Genomic DNA, 20,470 nt, shown 5'->3' with positions numbered 1-20,470 from the left:
TAGTCCGCTTCCTGTAACTATCATATTTTGCCCTTTCTGGACATTTCCTATAAATGGAATAATAAAAAATATGGCCATCTGTGACTGGGGCATCTTTCATTTAGCATAGTATTTTCAAGGTTCATCACCATGGTACATGAATGTTGTAGCATATATCAGTACTCCATTTTTTATAGGTGAATAATATTCCATTACAGATATCACACATTTTATTCAGTTGATGGACCCTTGAGTTGTTTGTACTTTTTGAATAATGCTGCTATGAACACTCATGTACTGTTTTTATGTGGACATCTGTTTTCATTTCTCTTGAGTATATACCTAGGAATGAAATTGCTGGGCCATGTGGTAACTCCATGTTTAACTTTCTGAGGAACTGCCAAACTTTTCCAAAGCAGCTATACCATTTTACATTCTCACCAGCAGTATATTAAGGTTCTGTTTCTCAACATTCTCATCAATAGACTTGTTACTGTCTTTTTTATTTAGTGGATGTGAAGGGATATCTCATATAGTTTCAGTTTGTGTTTCCCTAACGACTAATGATTTTGAACATCTTTTCATGTGCTTGTATTGGCCATTCTTACATCTTGTGAAATGTCTATTCGGGATCATTTGCCCATTTTTAATTGTATTATTTGGCTTCTTATTGTAGGAGTTCTTTATATATTCTCTAGATACAAGTCCTTTGTCAGATACATGATTTCCAGGTCTGTTTTTCTAGTCTGTGGCTTTTAATTTTTACATAGTGTATTTTGAAGTGTAGAAGATTTTAATTTCTAAGTAATTTAAAAAAATACATTTTTTTAAGGTTGTGTCTTTGGTGTGAGAATTTTAAAATACAGCTTTAATTCCTCTTGAGAGTTGAGGGCCTACTGTTATAGGTAGAATCATATAGTATGAAAATTCATAATATCTTTGGTTCAGTATTGATCATAGAAAATAATTTTCAGACCATTTTTATTTTCTTCATATATTTATGGTAAACTTATTATTGGAGTCATTCTCTTTATAGATTTACTACTGTAATTATACAAGAAATACAATAAAACTTTGTAAATGTAACTATTCCATTTGTAGTTGTTTAGTTGTAATAATCCTTTTTTCCTCAACCTTATCAGCTCCCCAGATCTTTAGCCTCTACTCCCACTGCTCCAACCAATCCAGCAACGCCAGACAGTGCATCACAGGAAGAACTCATGGTTACCTTAATAACAGGATTGGCTTCTCTCACATCTAGAACTTCTATGGGCATCATCATTGTTGGAGGAGTGGTAAGAAGTCCATTTTAGTATAATTAAAATTGGAATTTTTGCAAAGCTGTCTGCTAGATCACAAAAAGAAAGGTATATTTACTTTTATTTCCAGGATATTCAATAAAATGACATGAAAAGTTGTTGGTTAAAATTAGTGAATAAAGATGAGTTTCACAGGTCTAATCTTAAGTTTTTAAAAATACAAATTTATTTATTTTAAAATTGAAATATAACAACATAACATTGTATTCTAGGCATATAAGATAATGATTTGATATACATATAGTGCAGAGTGATTACCACAGTATACATTTTTAACAAATACTTTCTCCTCTACTTTTTTGTTTTTATTATGCACTACATTAATACACTGCATAACCTTCTAGAAGGGGTAGATGAGTATGACTGTTATTTTTCATCAATCAGGAAAATGCTTCCTTAATCGATATTCTCCAAACCGTTTGACACATAGTAACGATTAACTCCAGAGACCCACCTATCTCTTTGCATCAAACTCCACTGATATGGGTAATAGGCAACCCTTTTTTCTTCGCCCCCGTTACTGAACCTGTGGTTGTGCGCTGTGCCTGTGCCGGGGATGACCAAGCACACGGCCATGACGCCGATCCCGGGCAGGATCTCGAACCACATCACAGCACGGTTGCCAGAGCCCAACAAATATTTCTTTAGGGAAAAAAAATACCACCAACTATCTAGTCCTTAAAACAGTTGCTTCCTGTTTTCACTTCACAGCACATAAAGATACGATATGGAGTAACAAGAATGATTCAGATCCCTTATGAATACCAAAGGGATCTGCCTTAAAGTATTAAAGATTATTTTTTAGTAGTTCTTTTTAACTGTTAAAGTTTTTTTTTCACATCATTAACAACATAGGCCTTAACTTGTTTTAGTTTTTAAAATCTCTGACCTAAAAAAAATACACATCCCTTTTTGAGATACATTATATCAACTTAGCAAATGTCTGGTACCTTGTAAAAGTTCTTGCCTGATGGTTATGTACTGCTCCTTTTTCATCTTGATTGATTTCCACTTCAGATTTTCTCACAGAGAAGGAAATACAGTTTTTTAAAATATGGATTTGAGTCAAAGATCTGTAGGGAGCTGAAGAGTTTGTTAAAATGCCTTAACGTACAATCTCCCTAGTGGTGCTAGTCTTTCTGTAAGTAACCTGTGAATTTATCCTACAGATTTGGAAAACTGTAGGGTGGAAACTCATATCTGTTTCATTAAGTATGTATGGAGCTTTGTATCTTTACGAGAGGCTGACGTGGACCACGCGTGCCAAGGAGAGAGCCTTTAAAGAGCAGTTTGTGAACTATGCAACTGAAAAACTGCAGATGATTGTTAGCTTCACCAGTGCAAACTGTAGCCATCAAGTACAACAGTAAGTTGAAAGATGTGTCTTTGTTTTTTGTTTTTAAGGATTATTGATGTATGACGTGTAAACAAGAATGCATAAACAAGAGTATAGCTCAAAAGAATTATCACAGTGTGAACACATTTTGTAATCACCATCAAGGTGAAAAAACAGAATGATATCAAACAAGTGGGCTCAAAAATGTGTGATGGTAAATGTAATTTATTTTTACTGTCACAGCCCAGATTTACAAGTTTAAATTTTGTTGTTGTTTGAGAGAGAAAGCTTGCGAGCAGGAGCCAGGGGTGGGGCAGAGGAAGAGGGAGAAGCAGACTCCCCACTGAGCAGGGAGCCCGACACGGGTCTCAATCCACGGGGCTCAATCCACGGGGCTCAATCCCGGGACCCTGGGATCATGACCTGAGCCACCCAGGTGCCCCATCGGATTTACAAGTTAAAAGGCATAATTCTTTTAGAACTCAAGAGAATTTTATAATGTACTGGGGTCTGTTAGTTTCTTTTATATATCTTAAAATTTGTTTCATTGATTTAATAAAAATATATAGAACTCCAGTTAAGTCAATGCATAATACTCTGTATTTGGATGCTACTGAGAGCTGAATTAAAATGTTTTCTGAGCTGAAGATGATTGTGATTTAATGGAAGAAATACCATGTACATAGTTACAATAAAAGTTGAAAAGGGTTAAGTAATGTAAGTGGTAAGTAAGCCTCATAATATGAGGCTCTAGAATTTTATTTTTTTATTATTTTTTTTTAAAGATTTTATTTATTTATTTGACAGAGAGAGACACAGCAAGAGAGGGAACACAAGCAGGGGGAGTGGGAGAGGGAGAAGCAGGCTTCCCGCTGAGCAGGGAGCCCGATGCGGGGCTCGATCCCCCGACTCTGGGATCATGACCTGAGCCGAAGGCAGACGCTTAACAACTGAGCCACCCAGGTGCCCTGAGGCTCTAGAATTTTAAATCATAAAGGATAGTGGGTCAAAAAAGATTTCCCACAAGGAAGAGTAGCCTAATGAGTTTTAAATGTGTGGAATAGGAAGATGTAGGCAGAGGAAACACCCCAAACCAAAATAAAGTAGTGGGGAGAGAAATGTGTTCGGAAACATGAGAAAATTTCAGTGTGGTAGATGTGTATATGAGGGGGTACATTTGAAAATAAGGCTAGTATTAGGACAGGAGCTTGGATATTTGGGAGTCCTGGGAGTGATGTCTTTGACATTTAGCTCTACAACAAATAACTGCAGTGGTGTGGTGTATTGAATGGTTTAGGCTAAGGAGACAAGAATTGCAGGGAGATTAAACTTTCAGACACAAGATCAAAGCCTGTACTAACATAGTTAGAGCTACAGAGAATGGAAACAATGAGGGCACAGGTTGGAGGATATTTGCCAAATATTTATTGAGCTCCTGTCTTACACAGTAGGTTTTATTTATATTAAGGAAGATCTTTTCTCTAGCGGAGGTACCTAGACCTCCAAAAGAAATTAGCTGAGGTTACATATGTAAAAACAAAGTTAATGAAGCTTTTCATTCACTTGATCATTTGTTAATTGCCTAGCGTGTGCTAAACTATGCTAGAGGTGGTTGTAGGAAAATAGATAACTAGATCTCTTTCTTAGAAGACTTTACATCCACATGGAGGCAGCCATGAATAATTAGTATTAAAATAATACTAGCTAAATGTTGATTTAATGAAATATGAAAATAATGAAAGATACTTAATTTGTCTAGTATTGATATACGGTGGAATGGGTTGAGAATGGAGAGGAAAAAAGACCATGGGAAATATGAATATACACAGGAGAATAGTTGCAGAGAAAAATAAGTCAGTTAATCACATTCCAGAGGTACACACATACTAGGCATGCTCCCAGTTGCAAAAATAACATGTTTGCTAAGGCTACCATATTAACTGGCACACAAATTAAATATAACACTTTGGTTGTAGAAACATGGTTCAGTATTGCTATGATTTAAAGTATTTTTTTGTCTAAGTCACATAAGCTCATGAAATTTTCTTGCTTGTTCTCAGTAATTGTTATTTCTATAGACAAGGGACGAGTGAGGCTTATTGTGCTTCTGAAGAAATACACCCATCTCATGCCTTTTTATAGCTTATTTATACTCACAACCATATATTAGAGGTTGATACTGCCTGTTGAGCATTTGTCTTGAGGCCAGATGAAATTAAGCCTCATAACATTCTTTTTTTTTTTTTTTAAAGTTTCCAGTTTTCTTTTTTTTTTAAAGATTTTATTTATTTATTTGAGAGAGAGAATGAGATAGAGATGGAGAGCACGTGACAGGGGGGAGGGTCAGAGAGAGAAGCAGACTCCCTGCCGAGCAGGGAGCCTGATGCGGGACTCGCTCCCGGGACTCCAGGATCATGACCTGAGCCGAAGGCAGTCGCTTAACCAACTGAGCCACCCAGGCGCCCCAAGCCTCATAACATTCTTAACAGTGTTCTTTGATATCTTATGTTTTAGGTATATTGTAAACTTGCAGTCTTTCTATATAAGCTTTAAATTAAAGCTTTATTCATTTTACTTATTTTTTAAGATTTTATTTATTTATTTGGCGGAGAGATAGAGAGAACAAGTAGGCAGAGAGGCAGGCAGAGGGAGAGGGAGAAGCAGGCTCCCCGCCGAGCAGGAAGCCCGATGTGGGGCTCGACCCCAGGACCCTGGGACCATGACCTGAGCCGAAGGCAGCCGTTTAACGACTGAGCCACCCAGGCGCCCCAAAAGCTTCATTCATTTTAAAAGACATTCATGACTGCTGAAAAAATCATTTTTTATTTTAAGGGAAATGGCAACCACTTTTGCTCGCCTGTGCCAACAAGTTGATATTACACAAAGACATCTGGAAGAAGAAATTGCTAGATTATCCAAAGAAATAGATCAGCTGGAGAAAATACAAAACAATTCAAAGTTCTTAAGGTATTTGAACCTTTTTTCCCGATAATATGAACATTTATTGGTCTAATTACCTGAATAATGTAAAATTACTAGTGAATTTGTATTAAAACTTTCTACATTGGCTTAAATTATTTTCCATATTCCATATGTTTTCCATTTTCAGTGAAACCTAATTTCAACAAGAAAAAGCAAATCTAAAAAGATTAAAAGGAATTTTTTAGATCTTTATCTAAAACTTGAAGCCATACTAGTCCCTGTTCAGAGCAGAAGTTTTGTAATTAAAAGTGCAAGGGTTTTTTTGATTTGTTTTAAGATTTATTTTAGAGAGTGGGTGCGTGCTTGCACATTTGTACCACCTGTGTGAGTTGTGGGGCGGGGCGGAGAGAAAGAATCTTCAAGCAGACTCTCTGCTGAGCCAGGAGCCTGATGCGGGGCTCAGTCCCAGGACCCATGAGCTCATGACCTGAGCCAAAACCAAGAGCTGGACACTCAACTGACCGAGCCACCCAGGCGCCCCCAAAATGCGAGTTTTTAGTCCTGTGTATTCAAGACCCTTAACTTCCATTTTCATTGGGGTACTGTTGGGTGTGCTTAAATTTGAAGCAACAAAAGTAAACAAGATATCCTAATATGTGCAGTTCTTATCATGGATTCTGTGGGGTCTGATTAAAGTGTGCCTTCAGGGACCTGAGCAGGAGTGTCACCATGAGGTGACTACTTTTTGGTAGTTCCTAACTTTCAGCTTTTATCCATTAGCTGGCTCACCAAGTATCAGTAAGCATCAGTTAATTCCTGCTGCCATTTACCAGGGCGTGTGCTACATACAGTTGCGCATGTAAGAGCAGCTTGCAGTGTCTCCAAATTGAGCTAAATTTTGGGACATACATCTAAAACACGTGCAGTCGAGTCTATCCACGGTGTCTTAATCTGATCCGCAACGGTGTCTTAATCTGATCCGCAATGAAATTGTCATCGCTCAATTTCATAATCTCTGGAAAAGACAACTGCCTGTCACTTAGACCCCAACCTCCTTATACATACAAACACACCCAAGTGAATTTCATTATTCCGTTTCGCCTGTTTTAAGCTAGATCATCTCAAGTACAGTCTTTCAAATTTAGTATAATTTTTTTTTTACTTAGGTAAGTTTTTTTTAGTAGTATTTCATCTTGTTACAGTAAAATGTAAATGATACTATTGGCACTTACTGTAGCTTTTTGATTTTGACAGGACTGACTCGGGTAAGTATGAATAGTTTTGATCTGCTAATCCTTTTCCTAACAGGAAAGTTTAAAATAACAAATACCATAATGTTTAGAATCTCCATTGTTACTAGATTAGGCTTAGCGATTCAGATAAAACTTACCTCATGCTTCAGGAGAGTTGCCTGAAGAAACATACAGTGGAGTCCATCTGTACATTAACTCATATGACCTTGACCATATGCTCCCAGCAACAGTGCAAGACCAAGAGAAAAGAGAGCAGCTCATTCAAGTATGTCCGTGCCCTGGCATAGTATGAGAATGGGAGACACAATCTGTGTTCCTCTGTCAATGTTAGTTCCTATTTTCCTCTTGTTAGGGTATTTGGCTGCATCAGGTATGATTCTAGTATTAAAAAAACTTTTGGTATACCATGGTCCTTTGACATCTGACAGCTACTTTATGTATACAGAAAATCAGTTATTCTAGACTATGTGCTTAACTTTAAGGGAATTCAAGGACAGTTATGACTGTGACTTAGAATATAATTCCCATGTAAGGTAACAGGACTCCGTTATCTCTTACGCTTTTCATTCTTAAGTTTTTGGTTTTTACCTCAGTGTACCTTTTTAAAGTTCTGGACATTGGATTCTGTGTTTACAGCAAAGCTATAATAGCATATATACATACTCTTAAAAGGTTGATAATAGTTTAATCTGAGTTCAGATAAATGTAGCAGCACCTGACTAGTGGTTTTTTTAAGATTGGATGGAATGCATTTTTTTTCTCATTGGCTTTTATGATAATTAGATTGGTGTTTTATTCATTTTTTTAAATTAGAAATAAAGCTGTTCAACTTGAAAATGAGCTGGAGAATTTTACTAAGCAGTTTCTACATTCAAGCAAAGAAGAATAATCTTAACAGATTGCTTTGGTGATCATCATAGGAGAAAATGGAACTTGGAAGACTGGGACAGTTGTTTATGGAATGACCTTAAATATGAATTATACTAACTGTACCTAAATTGCAAATCCTTGTGTAGATTCTGGTAATGATCTATCTCAGGGTGTTTGCATTTCTGAAGAGTGTTATGATGTTTTAGTTTTAATTTTGGGTACAGAAAAGGCTAAATTGTGTTAAAAATAATGAATTAGTTAAAAGCAACAACCAACTATGTGACCCCTGAGGGGTGGGGCCTTGTTCTTAATTAGGGCTCTCTTTGTTTTTGATTCTGAAAAACTCTGCTTCCTGGCATCCAGGAGTTAGAGAATGCTTTCATCTTTTCTCAAAACTAATTTTTGATGCCTACCTTAATGGGAATAGTCATTTGTTTTTTGTTTTATAAACTGTATTGCTCTGTCAAGGAGGAGTGTGGAATGTTCTTGAGTATATCGTTTATGCAAGTTACAATCACTTTTGCCATCCTGGCAGGTATGTAAACCACTAATATTACTGTTTTTACTCCCTCTTTTTTCCCCATTAAAACTGATGTAAAATAGTATAAAGGTTTATGATAAAGTCTCATAAGAGTATCTGGGTCTGAATAAATAGTTTCTAAAGAAACATTTTCCGCTTCAACTAGGATTATGGCAAGGAAACCTTTCTATCTCAGTTTTGGGAATACTTTGATAAAAATAGCCAAAGATACGGGAGCTCTGAATTTTCAGTGGTTATGGTCATGTACAAATGTTACTCTTCAGAAGGTATTCGCCAAGGATACTGCTGGACTGTCCCCTTGGGGGGCCTTTATTTTTATTGTATGAATTTGCCAGGGCACTGTTAATACTATCTTAATTTTTAACAATGAAATGTTCATGAGTTCAAGTACTGTGTCTGTTTCTGTGTAAAAATTAATAGAAACTTATTTGGAAACATAAAAAATGGCATTCTAGGGCTTTGCTACGCAAAATGTAGTCTGAGGATCATCAAAGCAGCAGCATCTAGATGCTTGTTAGATGCATGACGACAGTGCATTTGGCCAGGAATGGTTTCTGCTTCTCCACAGAGCAATAAGATGTTAGGCTCTTTTATATCCATAATACTCAGTATTTCCTTTCTTGTGCCTTTAAGGCTCCTGGATGCTCCTCAGTCTTTTCATAGCAGGTGCAGCACTATTTTCCAGGATGTTTTAAGGAGAAAATTACATTACTTATGTCACAGAAGCCTTTCAAAAATATATTTTTATGTAGATCAGATACTAGGATGCAGTATTAAAATCCAAATACTAGTTTATAGCTTTTGTTGCTGCTTTATAACCAAAAAATAGTACAAGCTACCAACAAATGGAATTAGGTAGCAACTGCCACATGAAAAACTGATGTCTAAAACTGGGTACAGTGAATTTAGGTTACAAGTTTAAGACCTTAATCTTTATGTGAAAGTACTTGAACTTTTTGAAATAGCATAGTGGTTTGGTATCACCTCCTTAGTAGTAGTACAGTGGCTGTCAAAGTTTGGTCCCTGGATTAACTGTACATCACTTGTGAACTTCTGAGAAGTGCATACTGCAGGGTCTCCCCCTGACCTACTGAATCCAGTAGTGTTGCAGCCTGTGTTAACAAGCTGTCCAGGTGATCCTGAGGCACACTCAAGTTTGAGAACTACTGGAGTAGTGGTTCTGGTATAGTGAAGCTACAGTAAGCAGTTTGAATGCAGTTCCACCTGATCAAGTTTGAAAATGCATGAATGTTGGAAATGTGACACTAAAATAATGAAACCCACCCTTTATGCCTGGAGATCTTTGCACCTCTGACTAAGCCCATGAATTATACAGGAATTATGTAATTCACAGCTGTAGTTCCAAGTTGTTGCAAATACTTGATGGTTTACTGTATATGTTTGCAGGATTATTTATAACTTTGTATAACCGTAAACTTTATACAGAACTACATTTTTATAAGTATGCACGGTGAAAATAAAACTTGTTTGCCTGATAGTTGATAAATGTAGCGTTTATACTGGCAGTGAGTTTTAATCTTCATGTTTGCAGTAGGCATGTACAGTTTCTTGGGTAGACTGGCTCATGCACCTGGCCAAGTAAGGAAGTTCCCTCATTCATTCTCCAAGGATGTGGTACTGAAAGCAGTAACTAACTCTGTAGCCTTTTAACAGTAGGTAGCATTCATAGTGGTAAGGAGTGTAGGTTAAGGAAAGGAAAAAGGCTTGGAGTTTACTTCTGAGGCTTAATTTTTAGTGTGATTAAGATTTTATTTATTCATTTCGGGGGGGAGGAAGTAGAGGGAGAGGAAGCAGCAGGCTCCTCACTGAGCAGGGAGTCTGAGCAATGCGGGACTCAATCCCAGAACCCTGGGATCATGATCTGAGCTGAAAGCAGATGCTTAACCAACTGAGCCATCCAGGCGCCCATTTTTAGTGTGATTTTTAAAATTAAAACACACTACATGAAATCTGGTTAAAAGCACTTTATTGATTACAATATCAATTCACAGCAACATTTCACAGAGCTACTGTACAAATAAAGGAATGAATCACTGTGCAAGAAAGATCCAATACTATTAAATCATGGTACAAGTCCATAGTTTGGCTTAAAGCTTTTATGAGCTTTAATCTACGTTCATCTTGCCCATAGTCCTACTACTGACATTCAAAGTCAATTGGCTACAAGTTTGTAGAAACCACTGTAGGTGAAGAAAAACAATTTTAATCAGCTTTAAAAACCCACTTCTGTGTGGATGGCTTTGGATAAGAATATGCGAATCCAAGTGTTCAGATGCTTTGAAAACAATAGAGCACCATTGTGTAAAAGACAAAAGGCTTGAAATATCTACCAAGTATCACTGAAGTTCAATTAAAAAATAAATACTATATGATGTAAGATTTTGTCGGGAACACTTAACACCAGCTGAAACACATAACCAGGTTTTTCATGATGCTGCATTATAACTATTTTATAGGATCAGTAATTGGATTTAAGAAAAAAGACTTAGGAAATTTTATCAACATGCAAACAAATCTGCTAAATACAAGGTGTACCATCAATCTGTGACTAATAAACTTTTAAAAGATGCACTGCTAGCTTAGACATTCAACTACAAACCATTTTAATGAGTACCTATTGTAACCAGTTTTTAGATATACCACAGAATTTAAGGCAACTCAAAATGAGCAGGAGGAAAAACGAGTAAATACAAAACATAATACACCTAAACTTAATCTAATTTAAAATACCTTTTTTTTTTTCATTGTGCTACTCTTTCTCACAAGGTGGTCTAACCTTGAGGGTGTTTTAAAAAATTCTAAAAGTGTAAAATTTTGCTTTCCACAATGGCAAAAGGGAAATTTGAAGCTGAACTTAGTACTTGATTTAAAAGCAAAAATTTTTAAGCATGACTTATACCCTAAAGATTCTAGAGAGAATATTGTGAAAATGATAGACCCATTTAGAAGAAGGCCCATTTAGAAGATTGTTTAATCAGTTTCTTTAAGTTTAAACATCAACAGGTAAGCCACAAGTATTCACTTGCCTTGTAATTTAAAATGTGAAACATTCAACAGTAACCAAAGCATAAATTTCCCTGAATGTTTTCACTTTTAAAAAGGTTAGAATTATTAAGTCTAAAACCTCAAGACTGTTGGAAAAGGTCAGTTATAGTGTTGGCACAGTATATTTTAGCAATAAAAATTTCATTGTCACCTGGAGAAGGCAAGATCCATTTCTCTTTAAAATTGCTTAACACGTTCCAGAAGCACCTACATCCATATGTCTAGGATACCAGTTTACTATCATCATGCAGTATCAGAGTTCAGCTGAGTCTACATTAAAATAAGGAGAATGGCCTATTAGACTCTTAAATTGAAATACTAAACCCAAATTTTTGCCTCTGTGAAGATGAACTCAGTGTGGTGCATGGGACCATGGGATCCCAACTAGAAAAATCTGAGCGAGGGAGGGACCTTGGATATTCAGTTTAAACCTCTAATACAGCTGCCAAAAATGAGGCCTGCCTGCCCATCAAGGTGGAGAGGTCTTTGCTATCAGCTTTTGGGACGTCTGCTGATTCACAGGGCAATCACTATCACTCTTTTTGGAAAAGAATACGTTCTCTTAAACTATTCTTGCCAGATCTGAAAAAGCCACTCTTTAGGAAGTGATTAATGAATCTATAAACATGCTGAGGCATATTATGTTTAATGTTTCTTATAAGGTAAAAGAAAACACGCACCAGATAAATGCAACAATCCTGATGCGAATTCTTTAAAACTGTATAGTAGTACTATATTACTCTTAATGGTTACAAGTCTTATGCACAACACTTAAGACTATCAGCTGAACTCAAACTGCAAGTAAATAAATATATTTAGCAATTGGAACCTATATTACTAGAGAGCAAAGGTTTAGATAGTAAGTAAATGTGGTAATGAGGTCACCATTTGGTCATATGTATATAGCCACAACAGTGGTTGGGTCTTAGTTGCCTAGTACACATTTAACTATGGGAACTGCTTTTAAGCTTATCTACAAAGACTAACTCATTCTATCAACATGCTTAAGACCACAGATTTCTTGTAGTCTGTGCCTCTCTGAAAAAATTATCTTGTTATTAGAATAACTTTCAAAGAGGAAGAGAAACTCTCATATATACATTATGTGGCTATTTTGCACATGGCAGAAGTGCTTTCTTGAACAGGGTTTTGGAATGAATTGCTGAACTACATGGCAAACCCACACCTTGGGAAATGATTATGTTCCTTTAAAATATTCTTGTCTTACCTCAAAGAGCTATTCTTTATGAAATGACAGTCCACAAACATTAACTGCAAAAAAAGTTCATAGAAATCTTGTGTGTGTTTATAAATACACATTCATGCCTGCCATCTACAATAGTTTATTTTTGGTCCTATATCTTAATCTTTACCCATTTTCTTTTATTATCAGCTATCTTAAAACTGATACAGACTTCATTATAGTTGATGCACTTACTTAGCACATTCACAATATAAAAATGAAAATTCACAAGTAAAATTTGGGGAGTATTTAGATTAGGGTTACATGTGATCATTAAGTTGAGACCTATCTCAATAGTAATGGACATGGTTCACTAAATTACAAAAATAATGCACTTCTATATATGAGAATAGTCCATGACTTCACCATCAAGCAAGACTAAATCTACTGTCAATTATTTAGCTTTAGTTATAGGGGAAAAGTATCTTTGTTTAAATTGGGGGGGCATTCTAGTAATAGACACATTATGTCATTGACAAACAGGAATTGCTTAGTACTTTCCTCTGACTCCTTTAAAGACTGCTCTTGGAATTTTTCTTTTGGCTGTAAAGTGGAGTCACTTGGATCTAAGCATTCTTTTTGGCGAAATCACTTAGAAACCATTATTTTGTGCCAAGAGAAGAATTACAGAAGAGCAAAAAGTCTGAATATTTCCTTTTTTAAATTTAAGTCACAGATAATATAAAATCTTAATTAATATAAACTATTTGAACATAAATTCATAAAGCTACCTTGCTACACAATTATAACTAATCAAGTCTAGTGACTGGTTAGATATTAACACTTTTTTTTCAACAACATAATGCCATCACATATTTCCCATCTACATGTATATCAACGGAGAACACGCGAAAATTCTTCAGATCCAAGGACAATCCAAACGTTAATCTGAAATAATGAGTGTGCCCTACAAACTAAGCTCTAGAATATGAAATCACTAGGAAAGCCCAACTATTTAGAGGGCTACTCAAAGTGTCATTTGATCAGAACCAGATTTTTCAAATGTCAAGAACCGTTTTTAGGTAATTACTGCTATTAATATGAGTTTACGTATGTCTAAAATTTCAGAATGAAATCTCGATTCCCTGGCCTTCAGATTATCTCCCCCTCCAAGGACTGAAAATGAGCGCTTAAATTCATAGGATGGCAAAGGATGCACCAGAAACCACTGATATTCAACAGGGACTGCCCTCAGAGGTACCTAGGCCTGTGAGCATTCTTAAATTAAGCAACCAGGAGCTCTTTTAGATTAAAAAGGAAGGTCAGAAATCAAGGAGACCTTCCTCAAACATAAGTACACATACATATGGGATCACTTCCATCTATTACTGTGCCTACTTCCTCCATTACAAAACTCAAAAATGTATTATGTATAAAGTTAAAAATGTAGGTCTTAAAAAATGCAAACACAATCAAACATGATAAACGGCTATAATGTGTACATTCTGTCCTACACAAAATAATTTGAGTACAAGCAAAAATTCATCAAGGTTAAATTAGCTCAACTCAAGTTAATGCACTGGTCCTTTTGATCTCAGCAAGCACCCTTGCCTTTTTTTTTTCCCCCACTTGTTTTGTAGTTTACTGAAATCTTTTTGTATATAATAATCTCAATAGAAAAATCTTCACTTGCAAATATAAGGTAGAATTTTCTTCTCACAGCGATAGGCTGTAGCACTGATTTCTCCAGATCGCAATGGAGAACAGAAAACCTGTACGCACTATTAATTCCAGATTCTGAGAAAACTGTCCCAGGAGCCTGTTGCTACAGCCATGCCATCATCTGTTACACCTAAACAGCTGACACGGTTATCATGACCAGCAAGAACACCTGAAAAACAAAAATTCAGTAAAAAGTTAACAACAGGCAACCTTCAGAATTAAACAAGTATATGCATAAAAGATCTAGAAGGGTATTTAAAACCTAAACAGGGAGCCTGGGCGCCAGGGGTAAGCTAGATATGTGAGCAAAATACAATTCTTTGCATTACATGAATTTTTGACACGTACATCGGCCTTATGCTTATCACTTTTGAAATATTTTATAGTCATGCTTGGTTATATCTAGGGAAAGAGATGTATACTTTATTCTGCATCTCTAATTAAAGTTCATGATCTGACAGACGTTGCCACTGCTGTTTTCAAAACGAAATTTCAAATGCAGTTCAGTGAAGCAGTCTTTCACCACAGTAACAGTAAGGATGTTAAGAATGAAGTTGCCTGACATCACCACTTCCAAAAATATCAAATTAGTTTATGTACTTTGTTCTGTTAAACAGCTAACACTGCAATGTTTTGATTATAACTTTGGTTATAACCAACTCATCTAGTTTTAGTTTTGTATGTTAAAGTTAAATTCATTTGATATTCAGATCACCACACGGGGTAAAATGAATATTCCCAAATAACTGCAAGGAAAATGAGAAATGTGAAGATCGGTAAGAAAAACTGGAATATATCAAATTCAAGAATTTTTTTCTTTAATAAACTGTGTTTGAGTTTGCAATATCTCTAGATAATGAAGCAAAATCATTTTCACCCAACTTCAGGAACATAATCTTGTCTCAATATTCTCTGTAGTACATCCGGCACAGCAATGTTTGGCAATGGGCAAATGTACAATTACAGGTTGAAATAACAAAAAATGAGCACTGTGACTAAATACTCCTAGTCACATTGGAAAGGAAAATGAATTAGCAACTCACAAGTCGCCATTCAATTTTACTGTGAACGTATCCAGTTGAGCCAACTTGAAAACAGGCAGCTGTACGCAAAGCAAAACTAACTCAAGCATATGCTAAGTTATGGAAAACACACACATTCTAATTTTGTTATGGATACTAATTGATTCAATCCAGGCAAAACACCTAATATCTCTTTAAATAAAAGTCCTAATTGTGTAAACACTGACTGACATTCTCAATAAAATCCACTCTACATGGGAAACATTAGAAGATAGGAAGGATGTGGCTGTGGTGGGAGGAGAGATGTTAAAGCTGAACCCTTGGGGGCGCCTGGGTGGCTCAGTTGGTTAAGCGACTGCCTTCAGCTCAGGTCATGATCCTGGAGTCCCGGGATCGAGTCCCACATCGGGCTCCCTGCTCAGCAGGGAGTCTGCTTCTCCCTCTGACCCTCCCCCCCTCATGTGCTCTCGCTCTCTCTCTCTCTCTCTCTCTCTCTCTCTCTCGCTCTCCCAAATAAATCAATCTTTAATAAAAAAAAAGCTGAACCCTCAACAGAGAACACCAAGAAGTTAAAAAAAAAAAATCAATGACTCATTTGAATTGTTGTTTTAAAACTTCCAGACATGTCTTTTGAGGGTCCAGCTTTAACACCACTCTCCCACTGCTCCCCATTGTGGATACTAATAAACCACGTTGGGAGCGCGCATGCGTGCACACGCACACAAATCAAGTAATAACGAGAGGCATGTTACTTAAAGATCTGGAAGTAAATACTTAGGAGCTACCTTTGGGAACAGGATATAGGGGCTGTGGCCAGAGGACTGCTGTTTTGGTAACAAGCCATGTAGCTGTGTGATTCCATATGCATAATATTGATTCTAAAAAATACTTAAAAATCACTCTGTGGAAGCTATTATTCTTGACAGTCTCCAGGGTGACCTGCTACACTCGCTAGTCTTCTGGCAGCTATGGGGGACAGCTCAGGGCTGAGGGGAAAGGGGGCTGTGTCCTGTCCCAGACAGGATCCACTCCGAAGGAAGAGGATTCACAGCCGTTACAGTGCTTCCTGTCAGGTCAGAAGAAACTCCACGCTGAATTAGACTCACTATTCATCTTTAGAGCAAAACTTACCAAACAAGAAGATATTCTAGAACCGGATGTCACTGCTCTTTACAAGATGGGAACATCACTATGGACCACGGATGAGAACTGCCAGCGTGCCCTTCCCCGCGGCTGTGAGGCGTCCAGGGAAGCTGCCCGTGTTTCCTGACAAAATCCAAACCTACCGTGACTTCTTTACCAACCTGCACGATCTCCTTTTAGCGTGTCCCACACATTACAGTTGAAGTCATCATAACCAGCTAACAGGAGGCGCCCGCTTTTTGAGAAAGCCACGGAAGTGATCCCACAGATGATGTTGTCGTGCGAGTACAGCAGTAACTCCTGGTCTGCGCGGAGGTCGAAGAGCCGGCAGGTGGCGTCATCAGAGCCCGTGGCAAAGGCATAGCCACTTGGGAAAAACTAAAAGCAAAGGAACACACATTTATTCCACAGAAGTCTACAAAATCCACGTGAGGCAGTGTGATAAGACTCTGGGTGAGACAGACCTAGATTTGAACTCCAACCTGGCTTCTTCCCAGGTGAGAAACGTTGAGCCCCGAAAATTCTTCAACACTTTGGGCCTGAGTTTCAGAGTGTTGGTGAGGATGGAATGATCTAACATGCAAGGTCTATGATTCAGCACAGAGCAAGTACTCACTAATCCTGGCTCTCTTCCTCCATTCGGCTTATTAAAAGATTCGAATCAAACATTACTGTTTACAGAATTTATATATGTGTTGTTTTAAACATGCCAAAATCCCATCATGAGAAATAAATAGGAAAGATTTGACAGAAGAGAATACAAATCATCCCAGTTAGGCTAGGTATAAAGTCAAGCTAGGAGTAAACTATGCATTATTAGTTTGTGAATCCCCTTTTCTCAGAACCTAGCACTACTCAACATTTTTTTTTTTAAACACAGACTTTTTTTTTTCATGTATCTTTTGGTCATCTGTATTACTTTTCTGAACTGATTCTTCACGACCTTTGCTTATTTTCTACTATGCTGTTAGTACTTGATTTGTAGGAATAACATGAATACAAACTTTATTTTTTTACAGATTTTAGTTTATAGTTTTTTATTTATTTATTTTTCTTAAAGATTGTTTGTTCATTTATTTGACAGAGAGTGGGAGACACAGGGAGAGAGGGAACACAAGCAGTGGGAGTGGGAGAGGGAGAAGCAGGCTTCCCGCCGAGCAGGGAGCCCGATGCGGGGCTCGATACCAAGGCCCTGGGATCATGACCTGAGCCGAAGGCAGACGCTTAACGACTGAGCCACCCAGGCGCCCCTATAGTTTTTTTTTTTAAAACTATAAAGCAATATTTCATTTTTATGTAATCAAATTTATCTTTCCATTTGAGATTTCTTCCATTGTTTTTATGAGTAAAGTCCTTTCTGAACAGGCTTATTAGCTGATGTTCAATTATATCTTTTTCTATTTTTTTTTTAAGATTTTATTTATTTGAGAGAGAGAGCACGAGCGCAAACACGAGTTGAGGGGAGGGGCTGAGGGAGAAGCAGACCCCCCGCTGAGCAGGGAGCCCGATGGGACTCAGATGGGACTCAATCCCCGGACCCCAGGATCATGACCTGAGCAAAAGGCAGACACTCAACCGACTGAGACACCCAGGTACCCCTCTTTTTCCAATTTTTTTTAAAGTAATTTCATTTTTTCACATCTTTTTATCTATCCAGGATTTATTTGATATACAGCATTCACTATAAGGATCTAACTTAATTTTCCTAATAGTCAAGTCATTGTCCCAGCTGTTGATTAAATAATCATTTTACTGATTTTGTTACATCTTTAATTCACTGAAGTAATATACACAAAAATTTTAAAGTTTTGTCTATCCTTTCTTGTACCTGTACCACACTTTGTAAAAATCCTAATGATAGTAAATTTTTCTATCTGGCATGGCAAAATACTCATGGTACTCTGATTCCAATCAGTCTGTTTTCTCCTCCCCCCACCCACTTCAATTTCACAGACATTTGATCAAGTTTCTTTTCTCCATATCCCTGACTCATCTCCAAAAAAAAAAAAAAAAAATCCACTTGGGTTCTTTTGAGGGAGAGGGAGAGAATCCCGGCAGACTCTCCCTGGACGTAGGGCTCCATCTCATGACCCTGAGATCATAACCTCAGCTGAAACCAAGAGTTGGACACAACGGATTGCACCACCCAGCCACTGCCCCCCCATGTGCGTTTTATTTCAAATTTGTATTAAGCCTAAAAATTAGTTTGAGGGATAAATGATTAGCTTATAATATGCAGTCTTCTCATTCAGGAAGACAGTATTTTTTAAAAGATTTTATTTATTTTTTAATTTAGAGAAAACGAGTGCAAGAGTTGGTGCGGGGAGGGAGGGAATCTTAAGCAGGCTCTGAGGTGGGGTTCCATCTCATGACCCAAGCTGAAATCAAGAGCTGACGCTTACCTGACTAAGCCACCCAGGCACCCCAGGATTATTTTTAAGTCATCTCTATACCCAACAAAGGGCTTGAACTCACAAGCCCGAGATCAAGAGTCACATGCTCCACTGACTGAGCCAGCCAGGTGCCCCAGGAATATTGATTAAAAAAAAGGAATGTTTCCACAAAATAAAGATTCTACACATTTCTTGCTAAATGTATGCCTCTTTAGGATTTTCTTCCTTTCTGTTTTCTACCTGGTTATTATTGGGGTTTGTATATAAGACAGTTACTGACTTTAAAAAAATAGTTTCTGTCGCCCAGAAAATACACCAAACTCTCTGTGATATCTAGATAGCCAGACTCTATCACCTGCAAATAATGATATTTTTTCTACTTTCTAATTCAGCTTTTATTTCAGTTTTGGGTCCAACTACACCAGCTGGAAGTTTCCGAACAATTGAAACAATGGTGATGGTATTATTGTACTGTTACTTAATACAATGAGAATGCCTCCAGGGTTTTCACTGTTAAGAAGCACCCCCACACACTCAGGATGATGGTGGAGGACGGCAGTGCTAACAGGGTAACAGGTTCTCAGAAATCCAAGTACTTTTTATTTTAATGATTTTAGGATGGTTCAAGCCTGGTCCCAGTGGAGATGGTTTTTCCACATCAAAAACAAGGAACTGCTTTTCCTTTTCAAATTCCCAAAAGGCTAAGGAACCTCTAGCCATCATCTCCTCTATCTACCAAGGATCCAATCATTAGTCCTCCCAGGCCACAGTGAAGTTTAGAAAGAAGGCCCTCTAGCAAGCGAAAAGGCTTCACCAGACCCTTACTGCTGCTCCCTAGAGGCTATGATTTTGACCACTTTCTTCCACTATAACAGCCAGCAAGATACTCTACATTGTTCCTTTGCAGGAAGTCCAACAACACCATTTACATACATTTAACAGCAGGTTAAACCTGTTCTCTACCATGGACAGATGAAACAAGAGCTATACTCAGTAAAGGCCAGCTAGTGCAGAACACCCAATCACAAAGCTCACCCCTTTTGGCTCAGTGTATGGGGGCACAGCTTGCCAACAGTCTATGTTCAAGACAGGATGACCAGACATCCCGTTTTGTACAGGACCGTCCCCATTTAGCCTTTCTCCTGGGCAAAATTGGTAACAGCATTCTTTTACACTCAAAATTACACATTTCCTAGTTTGGATGATACATGATCACTTTACCAATACAATGAACTAGTTTTAATTTCCTGGGCGCTTAGGATGGCCCTAAGAGCTAGAGGGACTACTTTATAAAGTCTGCCAGATGCATTTAAAAAAAAGTGTGTGTGATGTTGGCTGTTCATTTATGTTGGGTTTGTTTGTTTTTTAAGATTTTATTTATTTGACAGAGAGAGAGAGAGAGAGAGAGAGAGAGAGAGAGCAGGAACACAAGCAGGGGGAGTGGGAAAGGGAGAAGCAGGCTTCCTGCCGAGCAGGGAGCCTATGCGGGGCTCGATCCCAGGACCCTGGGATCATGACCTGAGCCGAAGGCAGACGCTTAACAACTGAGCCACCCAGGCACCCCTGTTTGTTTTTAATGATAGAGAAGAGCTTTCTAGTACTGAGTTTTTTGTTTTTTTTAAAAATGGATGTTTGCTTTCTATCAGATACCTTTTGGTATCCAAAATACTGACAAAATGATTTGGTAAATTTTATCAATAGATTTCCTAATATTAAGTCAT

General features: G+C 37.5%; 2 protein-coding genes and 1 pseudogene across 6 annotated transcripts in view; 1 reads left to right on the top strand and 2 right to left on the bottom strand.

The window, feature by feature from the left end:
- MFN1 (mitofusin 1) overlaps positions 1 to 8,607 on the top strand; it is a 32,313-nt gene extending 23,706 nt beyond the window's left edge. For all 3 annotated transcript variants that reach the window (XM_028100978.2, XM_028100979.2, XM_028100980.2), the window contains 4 exons: positions 1,122 to 1,274; positions 2,468 to 2,664; positions 5,467 to 5,601; positions 7,623 to 8,607. In XM_028100978.2, the coding sequence (XP_027956779.1) occupies positions 1,122 to 1,274; positions 2,468 to 2,664; positions 5,467 to 5,601; positions 7,623 to 7,698 (561 nt within the window). In that variant the 3' untranslated portion in view covers positions 7,699 to 8,607. The remainder of the gene's footprint in view (positions 1 to 1,121; positions 1,275 to 2,467; positions 2,665 to 5,466; positions 5,602 to 7,622) is intronic.
- On the bottom strand, positions 1,695 to 1,907 carry LOC114207009 (NADH dehydrogenase [ubiquinone] 1 alpha subcomplex subunit 1 pseudogene; annotated as a pseudogene).
- Positions 8,608 to 10,190: 1,583 nt separating the features above from the next.
- The window catches only part of GNB4 (G protein subunit beta 4), a 57,106-nt gene continuing 46,826 nt past the window's right edge, over positions 10,191 to 20,470 (bottom strand). For all 3 annotated transcript variants that reach the window (XM_028100945.2, XM_088025375.1, XM_028100944.2), the window contains 2 exons: positions 16,518 to 16,734; positions 10,191 to 14,360 (listed from right to left, as the gene is read on the bottom strand). In XM_028100945.2, coding sequence (XP_027956746.1) covers positions 14,254 to 14,360; positions 16,518 to 16,734 — 324 coding nt within the window. In that variant the 3' untranslated portion in view covers positions 10,191 to 14,253. The remainder of the gene's footprint in view (positions 14,361 to 16,517; positions 16,735 to 20,470) is intronic.

Source organism: Eumetopias jubatus, unplaced genomic scaffold, assembly GCF_037043125.1.
Source record: "Eumetopias jubatus isolate StellerSeaLion01/CBP00866 unplaced genomic scaffold, mEumJub1_p1.0 scaffold_1, whole genome shotgun sequence".
Lineage (NCBI taxonomy): Eukaryota > Metazoa > Chordata > Mammalia > Carnivora > Otariidae > Eumetopias > Eumetopias jubatus.
The sequence above is the reverse complement of the archived record's forward strand: the minus strand, read 5'-3'. Positions and strand labels throughout refer to the sequence as shown.